Below are 23,188 nucleotides of genomic sequence, written 5' to 3'. Positions count from 1 at the left end.
TTCTTTTAGTTTTCCATTTTCTCCGGATTGTTCATACTGAATGTGGAAAAAAATTTTCTTCGCAAAAAAATTTTTGGTACATAAGATTTCCAGTACAACATATGATTCTGAAAACTTCAGATTACGATCAGATCACCAAAACTACAGCAAACATCTTCTTTCGGTTCAATGAACAGGAAACCGTGAGAATTGATAGGCCAACTCGATCGTATGCATCAGAAATTTGGACCTCTTCTGATTTTTTTACGAATCGTTCGTTGAAACTAGGCATTGAATCCTGCTAACAAGTCCACTATTTTCCATTTTTCTCTCTTCAAATGGATCTTTTCGATACAATTGGAATCAGAATCCGTTACGTCATCACATTTGAATCAGAAGTAGACGGGAAGACCCAACCTCCTCTCACTTTTTTCCTTTTCTTTTTTTCATTATTCTACCTTTTTTCTTCTTTTTCTCCTTCTGGTCTCAGTGCTCAATTTCCTTTCCTTTAATTCAACTAATCTCTTCTTCTTCTTGCTCATTTCATTCATATTATATCAATCTAGTTTATCTCCTCTCATTTTCAGATTCAATAGTACATCAAGTACTATAGAATATTCTGAAATGTTGGACGTTCTTCGTTTCGATCGCCAATCAGCTGTGGAGAATGGATCCATGGAATTATATTCTTTAGTTTTTAAGTTAGAAATCACTGTAAATTTTATTGGGTAAGTCGGAAAACTTGGAAGTCAATAGATGATCTCTTACAACTTTGAAATCTTATGGGGTTATTCACCTCCGGAAAAAACGTTTTTTCCCTCGATTCATTTGCCGGAAAAAACGGCGAAAAACGGAAAAACGGGTTTTTTCCGGTAAATGAATCGAGGGAAAAAAAACGTTTTTTCCAGAGGTGAATAACCCCATTATTTTCTGAAAAAAAGAAGACTATGAGACATAATTAATGATGAATTGTGTTTTCATCACTTCTTTTCGTTTTCGTTAGCTCGAAATGAGATGATAAAATATGTGTCATATCTGAACCTGTCTGAAATCTTGAAGTCAAAATGATTTTTTAAATAACAAGTCAACCAGGAACCGAGTGAAAACTTTTTCCAGAATTCTATATTATCTGATGAATGTGAGTATTGATTACCGTACAAGAAGCTCAATGAATAATATCCGGCGAATTCATCAGTTTGTGTATTTCACGTGTCCATTCAATCATATCGCTTTCATTGTTGAGAAGATAATGATAATCTGGGATTTCGACGGAGGTTTGTATTGGAGAAAAGATTAAACATGAGATTAAGTTTGAGTAAATGACGAAGTTTAATGTGATTGTGGGATATTGAAATAGGAAACCATTTAAAGATTGATTGGAACTTTTTCGGATTAGGGTCAGAAGGAGAACTTTTTGAAAACTATCAACTTGATGTAACTAATATAGTTTCTGATGATTCACACAAATAAATTCCAGGTTTCAATGCAAAGACGACAACATTCCAGGTGATTCAATTCATCAGACTTGTCACAACTTTTATCGGTAATTTTAACTTACCAACTGAACATAAACACTAATAATATTTTAGGATTCATGTGTCTGCCAGCATACGCAATCGAACGATCATTTGCAACATATTTTCATCATGATTATGAAAAAGAGAATCGTTCTTACATTGGATATACAATGAGTTTTCTCATATATCTAACTTCTTTAATTTTCGTTCTCATCTGTATTCATTGTGAGTTTTCTCACCACTTTTTATTCTCAATGCTTTCTTAATTTATTTCAGTCTCGGCTACTTTCTATCCATTTCTCGGCTTATTTTTGAGTAATATCATCAGTTATATTGTAAGTGAACTCATCAAATTATGAAAAAAGAAAGAATTTACAGGTGAATATAATCAACTACAAATTAAATCGTTACTACTACAATTGCTCATTGAGGAAAATCTACACATATTCATTGACGGAAAGATATCAAATTTCAGAGAACATTCAGTTTGCAAAAGTGAGTAATCGAAAGAAAATAAGTATTCAAAACGAGAAAATACGACATTCAGTTCTTCCATATATTTGCTCTGACAGTAGCCCTTTTTGCAACATTTTGCTCATTTCTACTCCTCATGGCAAGTCTTCCATTCAGTTCTACTGAGAAGAACATTTTCATCGTTTCTTTTGACCTACTGTATACTATTTTTATTCTTTACTGCCCTTATATTCACTACAAATACAACGCCACGTGGCAACATGAATTCAAGAAATGCGTGAAATTGGTAGGATCTGGAACATATGGTTTGAATGATTAAGTATTTATTTTCAGTACAATTCGGAAGTGAAATGCTCAAGCATAACCATCGGAAAACCGAGTTTACAACTAAAAACAACGTTCGGAGAGAGGATGAATTTGGGAAAAAATGTACAAATGGATATATATTTCAGTCAATTGACCAATTCATGGAATACAATGCGACCTAATGAACCATGACTTTTTCTGTTCATTCAATGATACTGTCTTCTTCATGTTAATAATATATTTCTTAAAATTCTATAAAGACTTCAGTTTATCTGGAACAATAAACAGTAAGGGGAAGAATGGAGAAGAACGGTCACCAATAAGCATGCATTATTCTTCAGAAAAAAGAGCCAAAAAGAACTTCAATAACTTCAAGAAAAGTGACATGGGAGCCTTACGATAAGAATCTTTCCTACTTTCTGAGCATAATAGGAATAGAAAAAAGTAAAAATTTATCGGCTCTCGATCACTCTTCTCCCTGTTTCCTACTGTGTACCGATACGTCTCTTTGGCATTGTGATTCAGCTAATTTTTATGACTGCTTGCGGAAAGAACAATCCAAATTTCAGAAAAATTGTGATAGCAGTTTGAAATTCAAATTGAAAGACTGTCTGAGACACAATAAAAATTCAATCTGACTAGCATACTAGCTCTCAGAACACTATACACACTACTCTTCTCATCTGACAATTCAAGTTTCAGGAAAAGCTCGGGCTAAAATTAGAAGATTCAAATCGAAAGAGAGTCTGAGACACAAAAGGCATTCCTTCTGGATAGATTCCTGGAATTTCAGTTTACTTGTCCTCCGTTGTTTATTTTTTTCTCATTTGTATTCATCTTCATAAATTCTATGAAAATAAAATACAGCAGACTGAATAACATTCAAAATTTCATACGGGATGAGAGTATAATCTGTTCTTTGTCGTCACCTCTCTTCGAATCAAAACAGTGATTTCAGACTATAAATGGTTGATTCTATGCCATTTCTTCCCAAAAAAAGACCTTAACTGCGTCATTTTCCGTTGCATTTTCTCAACAATTTCAATGAAAACTAGAGAAAAGAAGAGCTCTTTTGAGGAGAAAAACCAGCCGGAAATTCATATTTCCTATCTTCAATTGGTCTGACTAACTGCACGTAGCATCCACAATTTGTTGTTTCTTCATTAAATTCAAAATGTTATAAAAATAGACTAGAAATTCCTGACATGTTGGTTTTTCCAGCGTCTCTCGATTTTCCTATTTTCTGAATAAAATGATAAACACCGACAGACGTTTTGTGTTAACTCTCCAATCGAACATCACTTTTCTCTTCTTTGTTTTAATTGTTTTTGTCAGAACTGTCTTCGAGTAAATGCCGTGTTTTCCCATATCAACAGAGCTTCAGATTCTAATTCATTCTTGTTTCAGGAAATAACAAAACACGTATATTCGTATAGTTGTGCTTCTCCTTCAACTCTTGTCTCCATTTATCAATGCTTTCAATCGAACAATTCAACGAACGGGCATTCAGAAATAATGAATTCTACATTTACTTCCTTGCTTTTTTCCTCATTATTATCGTTTTGAACTGTGCTTCGTAAGTTTTCAAGTTGCAATCTTTCATTTTTTTTGAATTCATTTACAGAATGCTGTACTACTTTTTCAATCTTTTCATCACTTTCCGTGTCAAATACTACAAAACAAATCTTCAAATCCTTCACCAAGCAATATATTCTACGTGTCCATTCAGTTCAATTATATTGATCACAGAGAAGACTTTTGATATTTTAGGAAAAAATCAGAGTGAGTCTTCGAGCACTATAGTAGACCAATATGAAAAATAATTCTAGATTTCCTATCAGACAGTTCATTTTTCATGTACAAACAGTACATCCGAACTGCAATCATGTGTCCTCGTGAGTCATAAAATCCTTCAATCATTCACAACAATATGTTATTTAGCTTTGTTCGCTCTAACTGCTATCATGCTCGAACGAGTATTTGCAACGTGTTTTATAAAAGACTACGAAAAGAAAAGAAGGCATTATGTAGCATTTATAATTATTCTACTAATGATTTTTATCTCTATGCTCACTGCTTTTATTTTCAATTCAAGTGAGTCTCACTCATTTAATCCATTCAAAAACAACCATAATTTCAGCAAATCTCATTTTTGTCTACGTCGCTACTCATCTGTTGCTCAACATAATCTGTTATATTATTTCGATTGTCACTTATAGAATAAATCGGAAATATTATCACAACAATAAACAAGATTATTCACTGGGTACTCGATTCCAAATTGCTGAAAACATCAAAGTATACAAAGTGAGTATGACTGTGCTTCCTCTCAAAATCATTTCCAAATTTTCAGTTTTTCTCTCATTATTTGTTTGTCCTCGCTTTTTTCCCTATTACATGCACTATTTGTGCACTCATTATTCACTATGATTCATCTCCACTTCACCGAGAAATTCTGTTCGTCGTCTTTGATTTGAGTTTCACTTTGTGAGTTTTCATGAGATCTTTGATTCCTAAAATCAGTAGAACCATACTTTCAGACTTTGTATTCTGGCGCCTTATCTCATTCTAAAAACAAGTGAACCATGGCAAAATGATCTGAATCAAATCTTTGTGAAAGTAAAATAATGAACCACTGAGATTATTGAAATCATAGTTTATTTTCAGGTTGGAATCAGAAAATCATCGAAAATTCAGATAGTTCACGAGAGATCGAAAACATTGAAAAATACATTTGGAGAGCAAATGGAATTCGAAACAAGTCAACACAGTGACATGTATTTCAATCAACTTCAGAAGTCATGGAATCATGAATTAACTAAAGTTGTTCGGGTTTAAATTTTCTTGTTTCTCATAATAATTTAAAAAGAATAAATCATTGATCAATATTACTGTCCGATGAAGAATTTACAGAACTTTGAAAGACAATATGAACCATTTCTAACCGACAAAGTGTCCTTTTTATAAAATACAGCGTTTGTGCCTTTTCAGACTTATTGTGATATTATACTTTATCTCATTTCCAGTTATCAGAGAAGATATTTGGAAAGAATCTACAAGAACAAGTAGGCGTTGCTTGTGATGTAGCCACCTTTTAGAAAATAGACGCATTTACGACCCGTCTCCACAATAATTTATATTCTTTTTTTCTGATTTCTGTTTTGACAAATGATCATGAATGAATACCCAGAACAATATATGTGCTCTCAGAGCTGTCTACATCTTTTTTTATATCATCTGTTTATGTTTTAACCGGAATGAATGAGAATGACCGAATGCATCAAATAACTTATATCTTCTGAAAATATTCGCTATATTTCTGTGGTTTAAAGGAATCTACTCTAATTTTCCCATAATGCTATCAATTTCTCAGTTTGCAGAACGGTCTTTTGAAAGAGAGCATCATAATATTTATTTCCTTTTTTCATTTTTGCTCATCATTGCTCTCAATATTGTTTCGTAAGTTTCTTCATGAGAAAACCTAAAAATTTCCTCATGAAAAATTCCAGAATTGGGTATTATTCATTCAATCTATTCCTCACTTTTCGTGTCAAACATTACAAAACAAATCTTCAAAAAATCCATCAAGCGATTTATGCAACTTGTCCGATTAGTTCAACCATTTTCATTTGTGAAAATCTATTAGATTTATTTGGAAAAAGAAGAGGTTTGCTTCATTTTTTCATAAAAAAATACAGTCACGACTTTCAAACTTTCAGAATTTGAAGAAGTGGCCACATTTTTCATCTTCAATCCATTTTTCCGAACTGCAATCATGTGTCCTCGTATGATTTTTTCTGATAATTCAAATCTTTTTTCTCTATTTTCAGCATTATTCTCCATGACTACCATTATGCTGGAACGGGTTTTTGCCACGTATTTTATCAAAGATTATGAGAGAAAAAGAAGGTCAATTATCGGGTTCAGTATCATTATAATTATGTATTGCACATCATTTTTGGCTTCATACATTCTGAATTACAGTAAGACAATATACAATTCTAGGAAATAACTACAAGATTTCAGCTGATTTCATTTATATTTTTGTGGGTTTTCATCTTTTTCTCAACGTTTTTGGTTACATAATCTCATTGGTCACATATCGAATCAATCGAAATTATTACAACAAAAACAGAGTGACAAAAAGTGATTATTCGTTGGCTGAACAGTATCAAATTGCGGAAAATATCAGAATGCATCAATTCTTTACTCAGTTTTTAATGGTTCTTGCAATATTTCCAATCACTTGTGTCACCTGTGTGCTCATTACTCACTATGACTCGAGACCTCTTCATCGAGAAATTCTTTGTGTTGTTTTCGATTTGAGTTTCACTTTGTAAGTCAATTCTGGAGTATTCAATGATTTTATTTCTGTTCAGATTGTGCATTCTTGCTCCTTATTTTATACTCAAAATGAGTGAATCGTGGCAAAATGAGTTGGATGCCATTCTGATTAAAGCAAGTTATTATGTTATTAGTGATACATACTTAAGAATGTTATTTTCAGATCAGATTGAGAAAACCGTCAAAAGTTGTAAATTTTGATAACCAAGGGAAAATATTGAAGAATACGTTTGGAGAACAAATGGAATTTGACGCGAGCCAGCACAGTATGATGTATTTTCAACAGCTTCACAACTCATGGAACTGAATTACTTTGAGAAGTTTTATTCAGATTTTTCAATTGCTAATGTCCTTTAAAATTTTTTTATATTTCAAATAGATTCCAAATTTCTTTGGAATCCGTTCACTCCTACTCACGTCACCTTCATATTCTCATTGTTCCTCCTCCTCCGTCACATGTTTCCTTTCTAAATTTGAACCTTAACAAGAATTCTTCGAAGCATGAAATAAAGTAATACTTTTCGAAAAAACTAACCTCATTATTTTCTATATACGCTATGGAAATTACTATCTACAGTTCTTATCCAAAAGAAGAACGTTTGTATTTTATTGTTTCTCATTCCCTAATTGTGTCTCTAAATGTTTTTTCGTAAGTTTCTATTTCTCCCAACTTGATTTCAATAACTGCTTCTTTGTAGAATTCTCTACTACATTTTTAATACATTCTTGTGTATTAAAGTTGGAGATTTCAAAAGAAATATTCATAGAATAAACCAAGCAATTTATGTGACTTGTCCAATCAGTTCACTGTTTATAATTTCTGAAAAAATACTCGATTTGATTGGAATCAAAGAAGGTGACCCACACAAATCGAAACTCTCAGCCACTTCAATGTATTTCAGATTTAGAGAAGAATAATCGTTTATACATCAACTTACAATACATTCGAATAGCTTTTCTCGCTCCATGTTAGTTTTGAACTCATTGAACCATCTGGATCAACTTCTTCATTTCAGCATTTTTCTCACTTATAACGACTATGTTGGAACGATTGTGTGCAACACATTACATAAAAGATTATGAGAAAAAACAGAGGCCTTTTATCGGATATTTCTTGATTGGGTTACTGTATTTATCCTCTGTTTTTACATCGTACATTGTCAATTTCAGTAGGTTTTTTTCTTATTAATCAGCTTTTCAACATGTTTTTCCAATTAAAATCTCCGTGAGGGGGTTCATTTTTGTGAATTCTTCTTATCGTGTAGGTGTAAAATGACCTGAAAACACGCCATAATGATCAACAAAATTTTGATTTTCAGCAGATCAATTATTCACTTTTTCGGCCGTTCACCTCATTATAAATATTATTTCATATGTTGTTCTTTTATGGGTGTATCGTTTGAATCGAAGTTATTATTTTCAAAATCGAGTGATCAAGCACACATATTCACTTGGTGAAAGATACCAAATATCAGAAAACATCCGAATTCATAAAGTGAGTTTCCGACTCTTTTCATTTGATAACTGATAAAGTCAATCCAGTATTTCTCCCGCTATATGTTTGTTATGGCATTTTTCATCAGTTCCTGTGGGATTACTACTCTTCTTCAATATTATTCGCCTCCTGGCATCAAAAGAATTCTCGGAACACTCTTCGAATTGAGTTACATACTGTGAGTTACTCTTTCAAGATGACTCCTAAATTCGAGTTTTTGAATTTCAGATTAACAATATTCGCTCCATATTTTTCTCTCCAGATGAGTGAACGCTGGCAGAACGAATTCGATTTGATTATGGTGAAAGTATGGGTACTTTCTCGTTCTGACTTATGATACTTTGAGTTCAGATCGGAATCAGACGACCGGCAAAAGTGAATGACGTCACGGAGAGATCAAAAAGACTGAAAAATACATTTGGAGATCAAATGGATTTTGAAAGAAACAAACATAGTGATGTGTATTTTGAACAGTTGAAGAAGACTTGGAGTTTCAAAAAATTGAAAAACTGAATAAATAAAGTAGTTCACTCTTATTTTTGAATTCTACAGATTAAGTTTTCTGAGGAAGCGCAGAATGTTGGTGTTGATTGAAATGCATGACTCAAAGCTAGAGTTTCGGTAGACTCTTCTCACGGTGAGAACATAAAAGTTAACTTCCAGAGAGACAGGAAAATTTCAGACTTTTTATTCAATGTTCTGATGCTTTTCGAATTGATGAATAGATCTAGGTGCTTATGAACTTGATTTCGCTTCGGAATGTCATTAATAGTCTGAAAGTTAGAATCAATGCATTTCAAACCAAACGATATACATCAAAACAGACATCACGACTAGAAGAACTCGTTAACTTTCTTGAAATCTGGTCTAGAAGTTTGCTCTCCACACGTTTTGTCAGTGTTTATTCTAATAACAATTGGATATATTATTTCTGCGTAACCGGTATAATTTCGGTAAAACCGGTCATTGAAAAAGGACGAGAGTTATAAAAATTGTTTTCCTATTGCTCACAAAATCATACTTTTTTGAGCATACTTTGTTTAAACATTATATCATATCTTCTGTTACGTGCTTTCTTTCTCCTCTTCTTTCTTATTTTGTTTCCGGTTCAGACGACTCCAAGTCTTATTTCTTATAACATAACGAACTATTTCTTTCTGATCTTCGTTCTTCCGTTTCCTTTCTTTTCATTTTTTTTGAAATGAGACTTGATGACACCACATTGTATAAAAATGGTTTATATCCCTATTTTGCCGTTGTCTTCTCCATTATCACAATTCTGAATATTCTCTCGTAAGTTTCAAATTCAAAATATGAATTCAATGAGATTCAATTTTCAGAATTCTTTATTATTTCTTCAATTTGTATGTGACTTTTCGAGTGAAACATTTCAAAACCAACATCCAAATTCTTCATCAAGCCATCTATGCCACGTGTCCATTCACTTCAATATTCATCATAATAGATGGAGTCGCTAACATTCTAGGAAAACGAGATTTCAATCTTCCATTTGCTCTCAATTTCTTTCGAACTGTGATGAGCTGTCCTCGTGAGTTCAATTGTTCCTCCGGATTTTCATATCTTCCTTTTCAGCACTATTCGCCTTGGTTGCTATCATGCTGGAACGTATTTTTGCCACGTATTACATCAAAGATTATGAGAGAGAAAGGAGACCAATTATTGGATATTCCATTATCCTTCTTCTCATTGTCATGTCTATCGGCACAGCTTTCATTTTCAGTTATCGTTCGTTTTATCTCAATCAGTTCTCTACAAATATTATGAATAATTTCAGCAGAATTGGTAATTGTTTTTGTGGTGTGTCATCTATCACTCAATGTTATCTGCTACGTGGTTTCTCTAATTACTTATAGAATTAATCGGAAGTATTACTATAATAATCGAGAACGCAAACACTCTTATTCATTGGGTGAAAGATATCAAATATCAGAAAATATCAGATTATACAAGGTTGAAATTGTTCTGAAACAGTCTTAATAATTTTCTCATTTTCAGTTTTTCTCTCATTATCTATTCGTCTTGGCTGTCTTTCCGATCTCGTGTACTATATTTGCCCTGATCGATCACATTGACTCGAATCCAATCCATAGAGAAATACTTGCGATCCTCTTCGATTTGAGTTACACATTGTGAGATTCTTAATCTTTCGTCTTTTTTCTTCGAATTATTTTCTCAGTTCTTTTCTTTTTCTTCTTCAGATTATGCTTCCTTGCCCCCTTTCTGACGAACAAAATGAGTGAGCCATGGCAAACGGAACTAGATATTATATACATGAAAGTGAGTTGAGGTGTCTAGTCTTCATTTCTCACTAATGAAATAATCAGCTTCGAATCAAAAAACCAAACAAGATTCATACCATTCGAGACAGTTCAAAAATATTGAGAGGAACGTTCGGAGAGGAAATAAATGTGGAAACGAGTAAACACACTGACGTGTATTTTAATCAATTGAAAAGTTCATGGAATCAGAATAATGGACTTGCAACTTGAATCTCTGCGAATGTTAGATCCGGGAAGATTCTTCGCAAGAAGTTTTCGAGAGTGGTTCAAACGTGTGACACATCGGACATCCGTTTTGTAACCTTGATTGTGTCAATAACCATCAATTATCATGTCAATAATACTATATCTTTCTTCTTTTTATATCATTATGTCTTAGTCATCAACTGGTTTTTCCTTCCATATCACCTTCTTCTTTATCTCTCTTTCTTTCCTTCTCTCTTCCCTTTCTTTTCTATTTTTTCATCAATTCATTCTACTTCCCATCACCATGTCAGTTCGTGTCCGTTTTCAAGAGCGCCCAGGAATCACATATGTTCCATCCAGTAGATCTGGAAATGCTCCTCTTCTTGCTGATATTATTTACAAACCAATGCCTCAACTCTATCCCGAAAATAAATATGATATGGATGCCTGTACTGCTGCAAGTATTGGAGATCTAGAGGTTCTTAAGAAGCTTTTGAGAATCAATCCAAACACGATGGTTTCGAAAAATCAGACCGGTTGGACACCTCTTTTGTATGCTGCTTATTTGGGTCATAACAGTGTTGCAGCTTTCTTGTTGGATAATGGAGCACAGGTTAGTGAGAATGTTTGTTAGCGGAGGACTAGATTTCTTCAGCCGTCCTCTTTTATCGGTCCGCTTAACTTTTTCATTTGATTCGCCAACATAAATGGTAGAAAATGTTTGGAAAATGAGTAATTTCAGGTAGATGATTCAACAAATGGCAGATGGCAAACCCCTTTGATGATGGCTTCTGCATGCGGAAATCTAAACGTAAGAGATCAGAAAATGCTCGGAAACTGTTGATTTATGAACATTTGAAATGTTGCGAAGTCCAAGGAATCAAAGAGAAAATCCATTTGAAAAAGGATTCCGTGTACATAAAAATACGATCATCAGATGAGATAATGAATAAAAGATTTGGAAGACTAGAAACGAGATGTAACAGCTACGAATAATCAGATAAACCCATTCACGAGTAGTAATGAACTTCCTTTGAAGTATTTTATTCTTCAAAAGAGTTGTTAAAACAGATAATAAACAAATGAACTGTTGAGTCGAACATTGCAAAAGCAAAACAAAAATGAGCAGTTTATTTCAGGTTGTCCGTCTTTTGTTGGAGAGAGGAGCCAATCCTAAAATGTGTGATAAAGAAAAGAGACAGGCGATTCATTATGCAGCTAGTTGTTGTCAGAATGTGGTATGAAACAGCTCTTTTCAAGTTCTTTCATTCTCAAATTCTCAGGTAGTTGATACTCTGTTGGCTGCTGGATGTGATCCGAATGCAGCTGATTCTCATGGAACAACTCCAGTTCACGAAGCAGCGATAGCTGGACATGAAGTCACATTTTTATCACTTCTCGAGAAAGGAGGAAACGTTGAACAAAAGAATTCAAAAGGAGAAAATGCTGCCGTGTTGGGGTGTGAACATAACAGAATATTGCAAATAATCAGTGATCATCAAGCAGAAACAGCTAAACAAGCACCTCAAGCTATATCTGGAAATCGTGGGCCACGTTCGTTATCCGAGTTATTGGAGGAGATGGAATTAGGAAAGTATTCAGAGCCATTCAAGAACGAAAATGTCGATTTGGAAGTATTTTTTGAATTGAAAGAACAGGACTTCAAGGATATGAATATACCTTACGGACCGAAGAAAAGAATGTTGGATGTGATTAAAAGATATAAAACAACTGGAGTCATTCGTTCGGATACATTCGATTCTAATCAGTCATCCTCAACTTCTCCACGTGGATACTCAAGTCATGTGAGTTTTCTATTGAAAGAGATTAAGTGATTTTTAAAGTTTTCAGCCAGAAGATGATAATGGAAAAATGACAGACACTCTGCGATCAATCAGAGATTTGAATCAAGAAACGAAGACATTTGTGATGAATGCTTTGGAAAATTTGGGATCTGGAGATATTAACAAGTTTGTGGTAATTACTTATACAAAATAATTTTTATTTGTTTTTCAGAGTTCGTGGGCAACTCATCAACATCATGAACAATGTAGAAACAATCAGTTTGAAAGTTTCATCACATGTCTGAAAAATTCGTTTATTTCCTTTTTTAGACATTCATTTTTATTATTACAATCAATGAAAGTTTATGGAAAATAAAGAGTTACTGTACAAATTTGAATTGATGGACTCGGTTTTGTAATCTTTCGATTTCTGGATCAAATGCTTCGAATTTCGGATTTCTTCTCTGACTCATTTCAGCTGCTTCGTCTACGCGAAGTGGTGATTCAACTTCTGAAAGTGTTTTTCGGGGATTTTGTTTCGTCTCGATCCACGACTGAACTGCTTCTGATTTTCCAATTATATCATCTGATGATATTGTTTCATTTTTTGCAATAGTCGCTGGAATTTCTTTCTCACTTGTTCCAATTTCTTCTTGCTCTGTAAACAAAAACTTTAGTTAGTTAAAAATTGGACAGAAGACTTTTGAAGAACCGAGACTTTGTTTTTTTCTATTCGTTTCCAATTATAAAAAAACCTACCAAATGAGTAAATAGAGAATAGAACTTTAAGAGTTACCAGTAATGAAGCAACTATAATGAAGTATAGCGTAGATCTCAATAAGAAACTTGGATTCATTATAAAAATGAAGTTTAATTGAACGAAATGAACGTCACCGACGCCTTCAGTTTCATTTGAGAATTAATGAAAAGTGAGATTCCAACCGAAGAGATTTCAATTTTTTGTGGAATAAAGTGGAGCGTCTAGGCGGTCGGAATAAATCTGATACTGAAAAAAGAGAGACGAAAGATGAGAGGAAAGATACTGAATGTTCTGCAAATGGAACGTTTCTCCGATGTTTTAAGGGAAAAAAGTTGAAGCTACAGATCGTTATGTTTCTCATGGCTATTCTATTTTTGCCTACTTTTTGATCAAAATTTGAACTAGGAGTGAAAGAAACTGGATAAATTTAAGTATTTAACAAAAGGTTTGTTAGATTTTGAATGAAAATGCTTTGCTTAGTGAGGAGAATTCTGATAACTCATTCAACAAGAAACTAAAACCAAGCTTTTTAACTCTTCTTTTTGATTGAAAAAGATTCCCAAAACTGGAAAAAATGTTGTGTTCTGTTCCACACAGATAAAGGACGGAAAGGGAGAATAGAGAAGATACCATAAACAGTTTTAACCGTTATTCTCTTAAATTTTGTTCCGATGGTTTTGAGGATAACGTTATTGGGAGAAACCGATACTCTCAGGGCTTTCCATGAAACATTGACGGGTTTAATCGGTTTTCAATTTTTGCATTCAAAGTTAGTGAAATATGTGAACCGATTACTCACTGTTATTCTCAACTGGACCAGTCTCTGGTTTTTGTTCTGATTGCTGATTGTTTGTAGACACTAAATCCACGTTTTGTGAAATCTTTTGGTTTGCTGGGTCTGAAAATGGAAAACATATATGGGTAATTTGTTATTTCAATCATGGCGTATTCATTTCACTTTAAAAACTTCAAGCTCTCATAAAAACTTCCAAAAAAATAGCCCGATGAAGTCAACTCACTGTGATCACCGACTCCATCTTCCTCTTGTTTTTGTTTCAGTTTCTCATCATAAAATGAATCTGCAGTCATCTTTTCTCCATGTTCATTCACAGGACCTTAACTTTCATTTATTGATATCAACTCAATGAATTCCTTTCTCACTCTCTTGTACAATCGAGGAATTCAGCTTCTGGAAAAGAGCCACCGCGTTCTCGAACCCTGAGTTGTCTACATCTCCTGGTACCACATTTTTCGATTGATCGTCGTAGAATGTCTCCGATGCAACATTTGCGAATCCTGAAATTATTTTCCGATCGAATTTGATTTTAGACGGAACATTGATACCATTTTGCTGCAGTTGTCTGACTTTTTCCAATGCAATTTCTCTTTCAGTTTTGTGACTTTGTTTCACTTCTGCTGAAAAGACTAGAGGTGTACCAAATCAGCAAAAAAAGAATATGCATTTCAAAACTTACGTGGAAAATAATCAGGAACTTCATCTTCTGGATTGCTGTAAAATTCAGAGATGAAACATAGGAAAAAGAAAAAAACCAAACCTGTAGAAATAGAAGAAAGCTCCGGAACAAATGAGAAAAGTGATAAGAAGTAAAAATATCTGAAGACTTCTTTTGTTTCTTCGATCGATCATCATTTTTGAAGCGTGGAAAATAGGAATAACGGGGGATGAAAAAGAAAAGAAAGCGGTGTGAATTGGTGGAGTAAGAAACAAGAAAACGGAGATGGTTATCCGTTTTTCGAACTGGGACGAAGAAACAACGTGGATCATCATTTTATGATAGAAGCTCCAACCGAACTAGAAAACATATGATGTCTGGAGGAAATAGAACATTTCAGAATTTGAAATTGGAAATATTGCTCATTACAGAGTTTTCCCAATGGTTTTTTTAAAGCAACTGATTCTACAGCGGATAAAATATAATGGGTCTATTCAAGAACCAGCGAGACGATAGCAGTGAACCGCACGCTCGTGAGAAGTCAAATATGGAGTGAGTTCTTATTTTCAGCATTTCTTAATTTGTCAGTTCTCATTTTTAGTACAAACTAAACAAATTAACATTTTCTGGAATTTATTTTTAATGAAGTAATGGTAGCTACTACTTTTCCTCTCTCTTTTCGTAACTGCAGTTCTTCCAGGTTTATATTCCCAAAATTTATTTTTACTTGAGTTACGCCGTATGAAAAAGTTCTCTTGACAGTCATTGTTCTGAAACGAGATATTTTCAGCAGTACCTATAAAAACAAAACAACAAACTCTGAAAAAAGCTATTCTATTTTTTCCATTTTCCTCTGGAAAAACCAATCATAAAGACGTATACTACACATAAATCTGAATGTGACTACTTTTTTCTGCGTAACTATGGTGATTTCTGTTTTTTGTTTTTTTTTGTTTTCCAAAACTAAAAATTCTCGATTAGTTGAAAAGAATTGTTCATTTCGAACCTTCTTTGACATTTCATCATGTAATTTAATTTCCAACTAAGGTTCTATACTTCCTCATCAAAACTTCTCGATTCTCTTCCCTTTCGAAATTCCATTTCTTCGTTGTTTCACTTCAAAGAATAAAACATTTTCTTTACGATCATTTCTATGTTTTCCGCGTCGGGAGGCAGAAAAAGAACCGGTTTGAATGACCAGTTCCGTTTTTTGCCAATCTGAGTATCAATATGCAGAAAGAAAAATGATGAAATGAATGAAGAAAAGATAATAGAAATCACTGATGAAGTTGATTAAAGAATGCATTCATTTTAGATAACTAGGGGTTTCTACTCCTAAATTTAACATCAGAACGATTTGTTTGGATATGGGTGATATAAGTTCTGAAAACTCCAAAATTTCATATCTGAAAGATATTGCTTATCATTGAGTAAGTTTCCGAAAGTTGTTCGTCTCATTCACAGAATTATACAGTACCGTGCAATAAGATATACAATTTTGTCGATTTCAGTGGAAAATGCCCAACTTTGAAAAGGTGTTACGGTATCACTGATTGTCCCACCAAGAAAGATTTTTGATGGATCATACATTTTAGTGCAAAATAGTGCGATTCTCGAGCTGCCGTTTTAAAATGACTGAAAAAACCAAAATGTTATATCTTATTGCACGGTACTGTATATCCAAAACCTCCGTAATTCTCAACCGAAAGCGCCACTTTTCCAGTTCAGTACCAGTCCTAATCCATTCAATCATTCTCAGAAAGTTTCTCCGCTTCTTCTTCTTCTTGTTCCCGCCCGATCCACCATCTGGCACCCGCTGATCGAGTGGTGTCTTTACAAACATTACTACCGAATCGGACCGGTGCAGTCACGTAGACATCGGAATACGCACGTCGACTGCGCATCTGACACGTAGAGAAGGAAGGGTGTAAACCGTCACCGTATAGCTTATTCCTACTTCTTCTTCTTTTTCTCTCACCACCTCCCCTATATATATAAATCAACAAATTCCAATTGCTTCGCACCTTTTTCCTCATTCTTCCCTCATTTTCTCGTCATTCCTTCTATTCTTTTCCACGTCATCATAAATCTTGCGCGATTCAACCTAGTTATTGGTATTGTTAATGGAGGTCAGATTTCTCTGTCTGTCTCTTTCTCGAACTGGATCAAGACAGGACGTTCCTACGTGCGAAATTAAAAGAGAGACACAGACAATATAGGAAGTTTTCTTCGAGAATCGCCTCCTCGACCGACGGAAAGAAACCTCCACATCATCCATAAGACACAAGAAAAAAGAAGGCGTCGATCCGAGTGGATCACCATTTCTTTTTCTTGAAAATTGTTGAACTTGACACAAATTTGTTCGATTGTTTGTATTAATTCCCTCGAAACTCATGTGACATGATGTTCAAATGTTCGAAACATTGGAATTACTCCTATTTCTGGAGAAGAACTGCAAATTAATGACGACTTGATATCAACAATCTCTTCAATACCTCGTTACTTTGATGTTACTATTTTATAAGACCATATCCACTCAGATATCAATCCAGATTGTGATCTGATTTGACCTCTTCAACAAAAACAAACCTATTGTGTTCAGTTGATGCACTAGATTCTGCATAGATTGGATGCATCATACTCTTTGAGTTGACTATTCAATCGAAATGAGTTTCAATTCAAAAGTTCAAAAACGTATAGGTTATTGTGTCTATTCACCCACACATACTCATATTCTGTATTGCTTTCAATGCTCTTTTGTTTGTAAACTTTTACATCATCGTTCCGTTTCTCTTCGTACCACACACCTCTTCCTCTCTTTTCTCCTCGTTTTTCTCCTCCCATCGAATTGTAAAATATACAAAAAGTTCTGCAGACGGCTGCTCTTTTCTTCTTCTTCATAGTCTCCTCAATCTCTTCTTTTTTTCTCTTTTCCTCCTACTCTCTTCAACCGATTTTGACCTCGAACGTGTCAGTTGTGCACTGATTTCGACCCCATTTCTCAAATTCTATCCAATCTTTTCTTTTCCTTTTTCAATTCTCCGTCAATTCATCATTATTTCAGAATGAGAGCAGTTGTGCTTGTCTGCCTTTTGGCAGGACTTGCTCATGCAGATCTTTTCACTGCAATTGCCGATTTACAGGTATGCAAATCTTCAAAGAGAAGCAAGGTGATGGTAACTTTTCTATTTTCAGCACATGTTAGGAGCTGAGAAAGATGTGACATCAGTAATCGATCAATATATTGCAGCTGAAAGAGATAGATTAGATGATTTGAGAAGGTTAGTGACCTGAAAAAACGGGTGAATCAAACCAAAAAACTGTATTTCATACATAATTACCAGTGTCGAAAACTACAATTTTCTAATTATTTACGGTTTCACATCCTTCAGGTACGCGCATGAATACGTTCACCGTAACGCTCACGCAGAAGCCGTTGGTCCAGAATTCGTAACGAATCCAATCAACGCATACCTACTTATCAAAAGACTAACAAGCGAATGGAAGAAAGTAGAGAATATCATGTTGAACAATAAAGCAACAACATTCCTGAAGAATATTACTGACAACCGGGTGAAAAGTGAAGTGAAATTCCCGGGAGAAGAAGATTTAAGTGGTGCAGCAATTGCTCTTCTGAGACTTCAAGACACCTATAAACTCGATACTCTTGACCTGTCAAATGGAATTATTGGAGGAGAAAAAGTGTCGAATAAACTATCCGGACATGATACATTTGAAGTTGGAAGAGCTGCTTACAATCAGAAAGATTACTACCACTGTTTGATGTGGATGCAGGTCGCTTTGAACAAGGTTTATTATTCCTTTTCGCTTTGGATACTCATTCTATAACTTTTAGATCGAAAACGAAAGTCCAGCAACTGTTGAAGAGTCTGAGATTCTTGAATATCTTGCCTATTCTCTGTATCAACAAGGAAATGTTCGTCGTGCTCTTTCTCTTACCAAACGTCTCGCAAAGATTGCTCCAAATCATCCAAGAGCAAAGGGAAATGTCAAATGGTATGAGGATATGCTTCAAGGAAAGGATATGGTTGGAGACTTGCCACCAATTGTTAACAAGGTATTTTATATTCTTATTCTGTGTCTTTTCAGTTTTTCCTCTTTTCCAGAGAGTTGAGTTCGACGGAATCGTTGAAAGAGATGCATATGAAGCACTTTGCCGTGGAGAGATTCCACCAGTTGAAAAGAAATGGAAGAACAAATTGAGATGTTACTTGAAGAGAGACAAACCATTCCTAAAGATTGCACCAATCAAGGTCGAAATTCTTCGTTTCGATCCATTGGCTGTTCTTTTCAAAAATGTGATTTCTGATTCGGAGATCAAAGTTATCAAGGAATTGGCTTCTCCAAAGGTGCGTTATTTTGAAATTAGTAGAAGTTATAATAAGTGAAACTTTAAATACTGAATACTAGAATCTCATGAATTTAGCTAGAACGTGCTACAGTTAAAGCTCCAGATGGCACACTGGTTACTGTAGATTATCGAATTGCCAAGAGGTGAACTATCGGAGTGAAATCTAAATTCAAAGTGTGAATTTCTGTTTTTACATAGATCTAGATTCTTCTTTTTTCTTCTATTTTTCTTCTCCTTTGTTGTCTGATGTGTGTTGTTTTAGCTGAAGAGAGCGACTGTCCAAAATTCGAAAACTGGTGAATTGGAACATGCCACGTATCGTATCTCCAAAAGGTTTGCATTTTTCTTTTCATTTTTCCCCTTGTGAATTGGTTGTGTTGGTTTCTATAGTTAGTTGCACCCGAATTAATCATAGAATTGTAAATAACAGTTCAAATAAGGAGATTGTTTCAGTGCATGGTTGAAGGGAGATTTACATCCGGTTATTGAGCGAGTGAATAGAAGAATCGAAGATTTTACTGGTTTGTATCAAGGAACTTCTGAGGAACTTCAGGTATTTCTAATTAGGATTCAATTCTAAAAATCATAATTTTTCATCTTCAGGTAGCCAACTACGGTCTCGGAGGTCACTACGACCCACATTTTGATTTCGCAAGGGTAATTTTCATTCTCATACTTTTTTTCTAATTTCAGATTGCTAATTACGGTCTCGGTGGTCATTATGAACCTCATTATGATATGTCACTGGTTGGTTATCATCCCATTCAGTTGACAGTATCTCTCGAATATTTTCAGAGAGGTGTCCCCGAACCGTACGGAAAAAATGGGAACCGAATAGCCACTGTGCTATTTTATGTAAGTTTTCGGGCAGATCTAATTGTTTTTAATTTATAGAAAGAAGAGAAGAATGCATTCAAGACACTCAATACTGGAAACCGAATCGCGACTGTTTTATTCTATGTGAGATTTTCTTTTTTGGTATCACAGATTTCTAGATTCCATCACGCATTCTCGAGAAACTTCGCATGAAAATTCCTTTGTTTTTGGTTAATAATTGCATGTTGTAATGGTGTGTTCATCCGAGAATACGTAATGGAATCTTTTGTGTTCACTTTCAAAATTGATGATTCTTGGCGCGTGGATTTGACTGACTGATTTGCACATAGTTCTGGAAATAAATAGGAGAACGAGTGAGAACGAAATCCTTTGATAATAATTCTTAAAACTTTACAAAAAAGACCAGAAGTACATCAATTTCTGTTAATTTTGTTGAAAATAAGAACTTTGGTGGTCAAAGACTCATTCCACATTCTCAAAGTTAACTATTTTTACTGAAAATTAGAAAAACGAATGTTATTTTGGACTTTACAAACTCTATACCATCTTTCTTATTGTCTTTTTGCACACCACATTCCACTTATTCACTCATCAATTCATTCTAAATAATTTCAGATGTCTCAACCAGAACGTGGAGGAGCTACCGTATTTAATCATCTTGGAACTGCCGTTTTCCCATCTAAAAATGATGCTCTCTTCTGGTATAACTTGAGAGTATGTTTCTCTTCTTATTCTATTTTCTATTCCTCTTCTTGTGATTTTAGAGAGACGGAGAAGGTGATCTTCGTACTCGTCATGCTGCTTGTCCAGTTCTTCTTGGTGTCAAATGGGTTTCAAACAAATGGATTCACGAAAGAGGACAAGAATTCACGAGACCATGTGGATTAGAAGAAGGTGTTCAAGAGAACTTCATTGGAGACTTGTCACCATATGCCAACGATCCATAGATTGTTTCTTTTTCATAATTGTTTTCTGTTATATACTGGTGTTTCACGGTTCCATTTTATTTAATCGCCAAAAAATGAAGGTGTTATTGATTTTTTACGTAGAGAGAACACACTGAAATGCACTCAAACAACTTGCTCCATCAATTAATTTATTGAGAAAAGAACAGCAGAATATTAAAGAAATTTTAGGAACAATCACAGATTTGGTTTTTTCAAAACATTCAGAGAATTGGTGGACAGATCACAGGTAAAAAAGGAGGAAGGTAAAAAATTATATATCGAAAAGGGGCTGATTTGAGAATAGGATGATTATAATATGATTATATGATATTAGATTCAGTTAATTTTAGTAGAGGATGTTGCTACTCTTGTTTTCTTGTAGAGTATTGTTCTTGAACTGAACGGTTTCATCTTTCTTCAATTGGGTCGCATTCAATTGGTTTCTGAGTGATTCTATGAGTTCATCTCTCTGAAATATCATAATTTCTATAAGGAATAATTTAAAATTACCTTACCATTCGTATCTGTTCTCTTGCTTTAACCAGCTCCTCTACCAACTCATTCGCATCTTCTTCCGCCCATTCCAACGCTGTCAATTTCGAATTTAAAGCCTTCATTGCTTCAGATTTTTCTTTCAATTTTCTCTGAAGACTTCCCACTTTCGAGTTATAATCTCTTTGCTGCATTCTCATTTTGATACAATGAACACTTGCAATATTCCTTTCAAAATTCAATTCTTCATCATGATCTTGAACTAAATCGTCCATTGCTTCAGACATTACTTGTTCTCGTAAGAGAGACTTAAAAAACAATAAAAATCAATATTAATCTTGAATAATTAGGTGTTTACCTCTGTTTTAATCTCTCCAATTCGTTTGAAGAATACGAATAATAAAACCAAAAAAGCTCCGATCATAAACATTATTTCTTTTTCAATTGCAACTGTACCAAATAGAGCCGAAACGTGAATAAAAGATGCGTTGAATGTTATGAGTCTATACTAAAGGGGTGTGAACAGAGAGATCGTTCCAATAGTGTGCATCGATCAATATACAGTAATCTCTTAATTGTGCATCTGCACTGTAGTCACCTTGTCGTACCGTTTCACCTGCATCCGTGTTCGTATGTTAACAGTGTAATCAGAGAGATAGGTTCAATGTTGTCATAAAGATATAAATAAAGACATCTAATGTATTATCAAAATAAAAAAGTTCCGACATTTTTTCTTACGACAAAATGCAGACTCAGTACAAAATTACTACTGTGTCTGCATTCTGACGTGAAAAAAAATGTCGGAACTTTTTTATTTCGACAATAATGATACAATAAAAAGAATCTGAATTTGTAGAATCTGAATTTGTCTCATAATTAAATTTGAAAACCCGCCAACAATGAATCACAACGATGATCCGAAATTACAAGCCGCGCCCTGTTTACCGTAAATACACACCGCTTTAACACATTTTTCATAAAGTTTTTATCAATTCACGTGATTCCAATTTCTCCAACGCTCGATATTTCAGTAAAACCTATCGATTCGATATTGAGATTCTTAGTTTTATTAAACAAAACTTTTATGCTTCTATCGTTCACTGTGATTTTTGATATTTCTCTATTGATTTTATAAAATATATTTTTATTTCAGAAATGGCGGCACGTAAACTGATTGCTCGTATCAACCCATCGAACAGTGCTCTTTTCGTCTGTGATCTACAAGAAAAGTTTGCGTATGTTTTTTTGCAATGTTTAATTTTTCCACTATGAGAGAACTTCAAAGTCTATCTCAAGATTTCAGATCAAACATCAAATACTTCCCGGAGATTATTACAACTTCAAGACGTTTGATTGATGCTGCACGGATTCTGAGTATTCCAACTGTTGTCACTGAACAATATCCAAAAGGACTCGGTCATACTGTTCCACTTCTCAAAGAAGGTCTGGCTGAAAATACTCAAATTTTCGATAAAACCAAGGTGATTAAAATCTAATTTTTCAACATTTAGATAATCATATTCCAGTTCTCGATGTGCATTCCGCCAACTGAAGATACCTTGAAAAATATTCAAAACGTGATTTTGATTGGAATTGAAGCTCACGTTTGTGTACTTCAAACTACATACGATCTTCTGGAACGCGGTCACAATGTTCACGTTGTCGTAGATGCTGTTAGCAGCCGCAGCCATACCGATCGTCATTTCGCTTTCAAGCAAATGGAGCAAGCTGGAGCTATCCTAACAACTTCTGAAGCAACTATTCTCGGACTAGTTGGCGGATCGGATCACCCCAAGTTCAAGGAAGTTCAGAAGTTGATCATGACTTCAGCCCCTGACACTGGTCTTGTTCCTTTGTCGAAGCTCTAAATTGTTTCCGTTTAGGGCTTTCCCCTTTTGTCGTGTAGAATTGTGTTTAGTACCTCACTGTGTAATTACATTA

The 23,188-nt window shown here is 34.4% G+C and overlaps 9 protein-coding genes across 9 annotated transcripts; 7 read left to right on the top strand and 2 right to left on the bottom strand.

Annotated features, from left to right (window-relative positions):
• Window positions 1-1,111: 1,111 nt before the first annotated feature.
• On the top strand, window positions 1,112-2,468 carry GCK72_014269 (uncharacterized protein; the record flags this gene model as incomplete). The annotated part of the gene is made up of 7 exons (XM_003100724.2): window positions 1,112-1,253; window positions 1,457-1,522; window positions 1,569-1,721; window positions 1,773-1,831; window positions 1,875-1,991; window positions 2,044-2,256; window positions 2,304-2,468. The coding sequence occupies 7 exons, from the start codon at window positions 1,112-1,114 to the stop codon at window positions 2,466-2,468; spliced, it is 915 nt and encodes a 304-aa protein (XP_003100772.2).
• Window positions 2,469-3,748: 1,280 nt separating this feature from the next.
• Window positions 3,749-5,114, top strand: GCK72_014268 (uncharacterized protein; the record flags this gene model as incomplete). The annotated part of the gene is made up of 8 exons (XM_003100723.2): window positions 3,749-3,852; window positions 3,901-4,058; window positions 4,106-4,171; window positions 4,218-4,370; window positions 4,417-4,583; window positions 4,630-4,763; window positions 4,817-4,895; window positions 4,944-5,114. 8 exons carry the CDS (start codon window positions 3,749-3,751, stop codon window positions 5,112-5,114), a joined length of 1,032 nt encoding a protein of 343 aa, XP_003100771.2.
• Window positions 5,115-8,186: 3,072 nt separating this feature from the next.
• On the top strand, window positions 8,187-8,628 carry GCK72_014267 (uncharacterized protein; the record flags this gene model as incomplete). The annotated part of the gene is made up of 3 exons (XM_003100674.2): window positions 8,187-8,293; window positions 8,344-8,422; window positions 8,467-8,628. 3 exons carry the CDS (start codon window positions 8,187-8,189, stop codon window positions 8,626-8,628), a joined length of 348 nt encoding a protein of 115 aa, XP_003100722.2.
• A 688-nt stretch (window positions 8,629-9,316) lies between these two features.
• Window positions 9,317-10,269, top strand: GCK72_014266 (uncharacterized protein; the record flags this gene model as incomplete). Its single annotated transcript, XM_053730215.1, has 5 exons — window positions 9,317-9,408; window positions 9,456-9,664; window positions 9,709-9,861; window positions 9,911-10,086; window positions 10,132-10,269. The coding sequence occupies 5 exons, from the start codon at window positions 9,317-9,319 to the stop codon at window positions 10,267-10,269; spliced, it is 768 nt and encodes a 255-aa protein (XP_053584987.1).
• Window positions 10,270-10,905: 636 nt separating this feature from the next.
• On the top strand, window positions 10,906-12,690 carry GCK72_014265 (uncharacterized protein; the record flags this gene model as incomplete). Its single annotated transcript, XM_053730214.1, has 6 exons — window positions 10,906-11,214; window positions 11,344-11,412; window positions 11,741-11,839; window positions 11,885-12,406; window positions 12,453-12,571; window positions 12,618-12,690. 6 exons carry the CDS (start codon window positions 10,906-10,908, stop codon window positions 12,688-12,690), a joined length of 1,191 nt encoding a protein of 396 aa, XP_053584986.1.
• Window positions 12,691-12,765: 75 nt separating this feature from the next.
• GCK72_014264 (uncharacterized protein) lies at window positions 12,766-14,793 on the bottom strand (the record flags this gene model as incomplete). The annotated part of the gene is made up of 7 exons (XM_053730213.1): window positions 12,766-13,043; window positions 13,945-14,043; window positions 14,165-14,260; window positions 14,307-14,441; window positions 14,490-14,561; window positions 14,621-14,655; window positions 14,702-14,793. 7 exons carry the CDS (start codon window positions 14,791-14,793, stop codon window positions 12,766-12,768), a joined length of 807 nt encoding a protein of 268 aa, XP_053584985.1.
• Window positions 14,794-17,664: 2,871 nt separating this feature from the next.
• Window positions 17,665-20,755, top strand: GCK72_014263 (uncharacterized protein; the record flags this gene model as incomplete). The annotated part of the gene is made up of 11 exons (XM_053730212.1): window positions 17,665-17,742; window positions 17,795-17,880; window positions 17,992-18,409; window positions 18,456-18,677; window positions 18,727-18,969; window positions 19,234-19,304; window positions 19,425-19,524; window positions 19,575-19,628; window positions 19,866-19,931; window positions 20,424-20,522; window positions 20,573-20,755. 11 exons carry the CDS (start codon window positions 17,665-17,667, stop codon window positions 20,753-20,755), a joined length of 1,620 nt encoding a protein of 539 aa, XP_053584984.1.
• Window positions 20,756-21,101: 346 nt separating this feature from the next.
• On the bottom strand, window positions 21,102-21,534 carry GCK72_014262 (uncharacterized protein; the record flags this gene model as incomplete). The annotated part of the gene is made up of 2 exons (XM_003088618.2): window positions 21,102-21,224; window positions 21,271-21,534. The coding sequence occupies 2 exons, from the start codon at window positions 21,532-21,534 to the stop codon at window positions 21,102-21,104; spliced, it is 387 nt and encodes a 128-aa protein (XP_003088666.2).
• Window positions 21,535-22,402: 868 nt separating this feature from the next.
• GCK72_014261 (uncharacterized protein) lies at window positions 22,403-23,115 on the top strand (the record flags this gene model as incomplete). The annotated part of the gene is made up of 3 exons (XM_053730211.1): window positions 22,403-22,482; window positions 22,551-22,728; window positions 22,774-23,115. 3 exons carry the CDS (start codon window positions 22,403-22,405, stop codon window positions 23,113-23,115), a joined length of 600 nt encoding a protein of 199 aa, XP_053584983.1.
• Between the last annotated feature and the right edge of the window lie 73 nt (window positions 23,116-23,188).

This window comes from Caenorhabditis remanei, chromosome IV (genome assembly GCF_010183535.1).
Source record: "Caenorhabditis remanei strain PX506 chromosome IV, whole genome shotgun sequence".
NCBI lineage: Eukaryota > Metazoa > Nematoda > Chromadorea > Rhabditida > Rhabditidae > Caenorhabditis > Caenorhabditis remanei.
The sequence above is the reverse complement of the archived record's forward strand: the minus strand, read 5'-3'. Positions and strand labels throughout refer to the sequence as shown.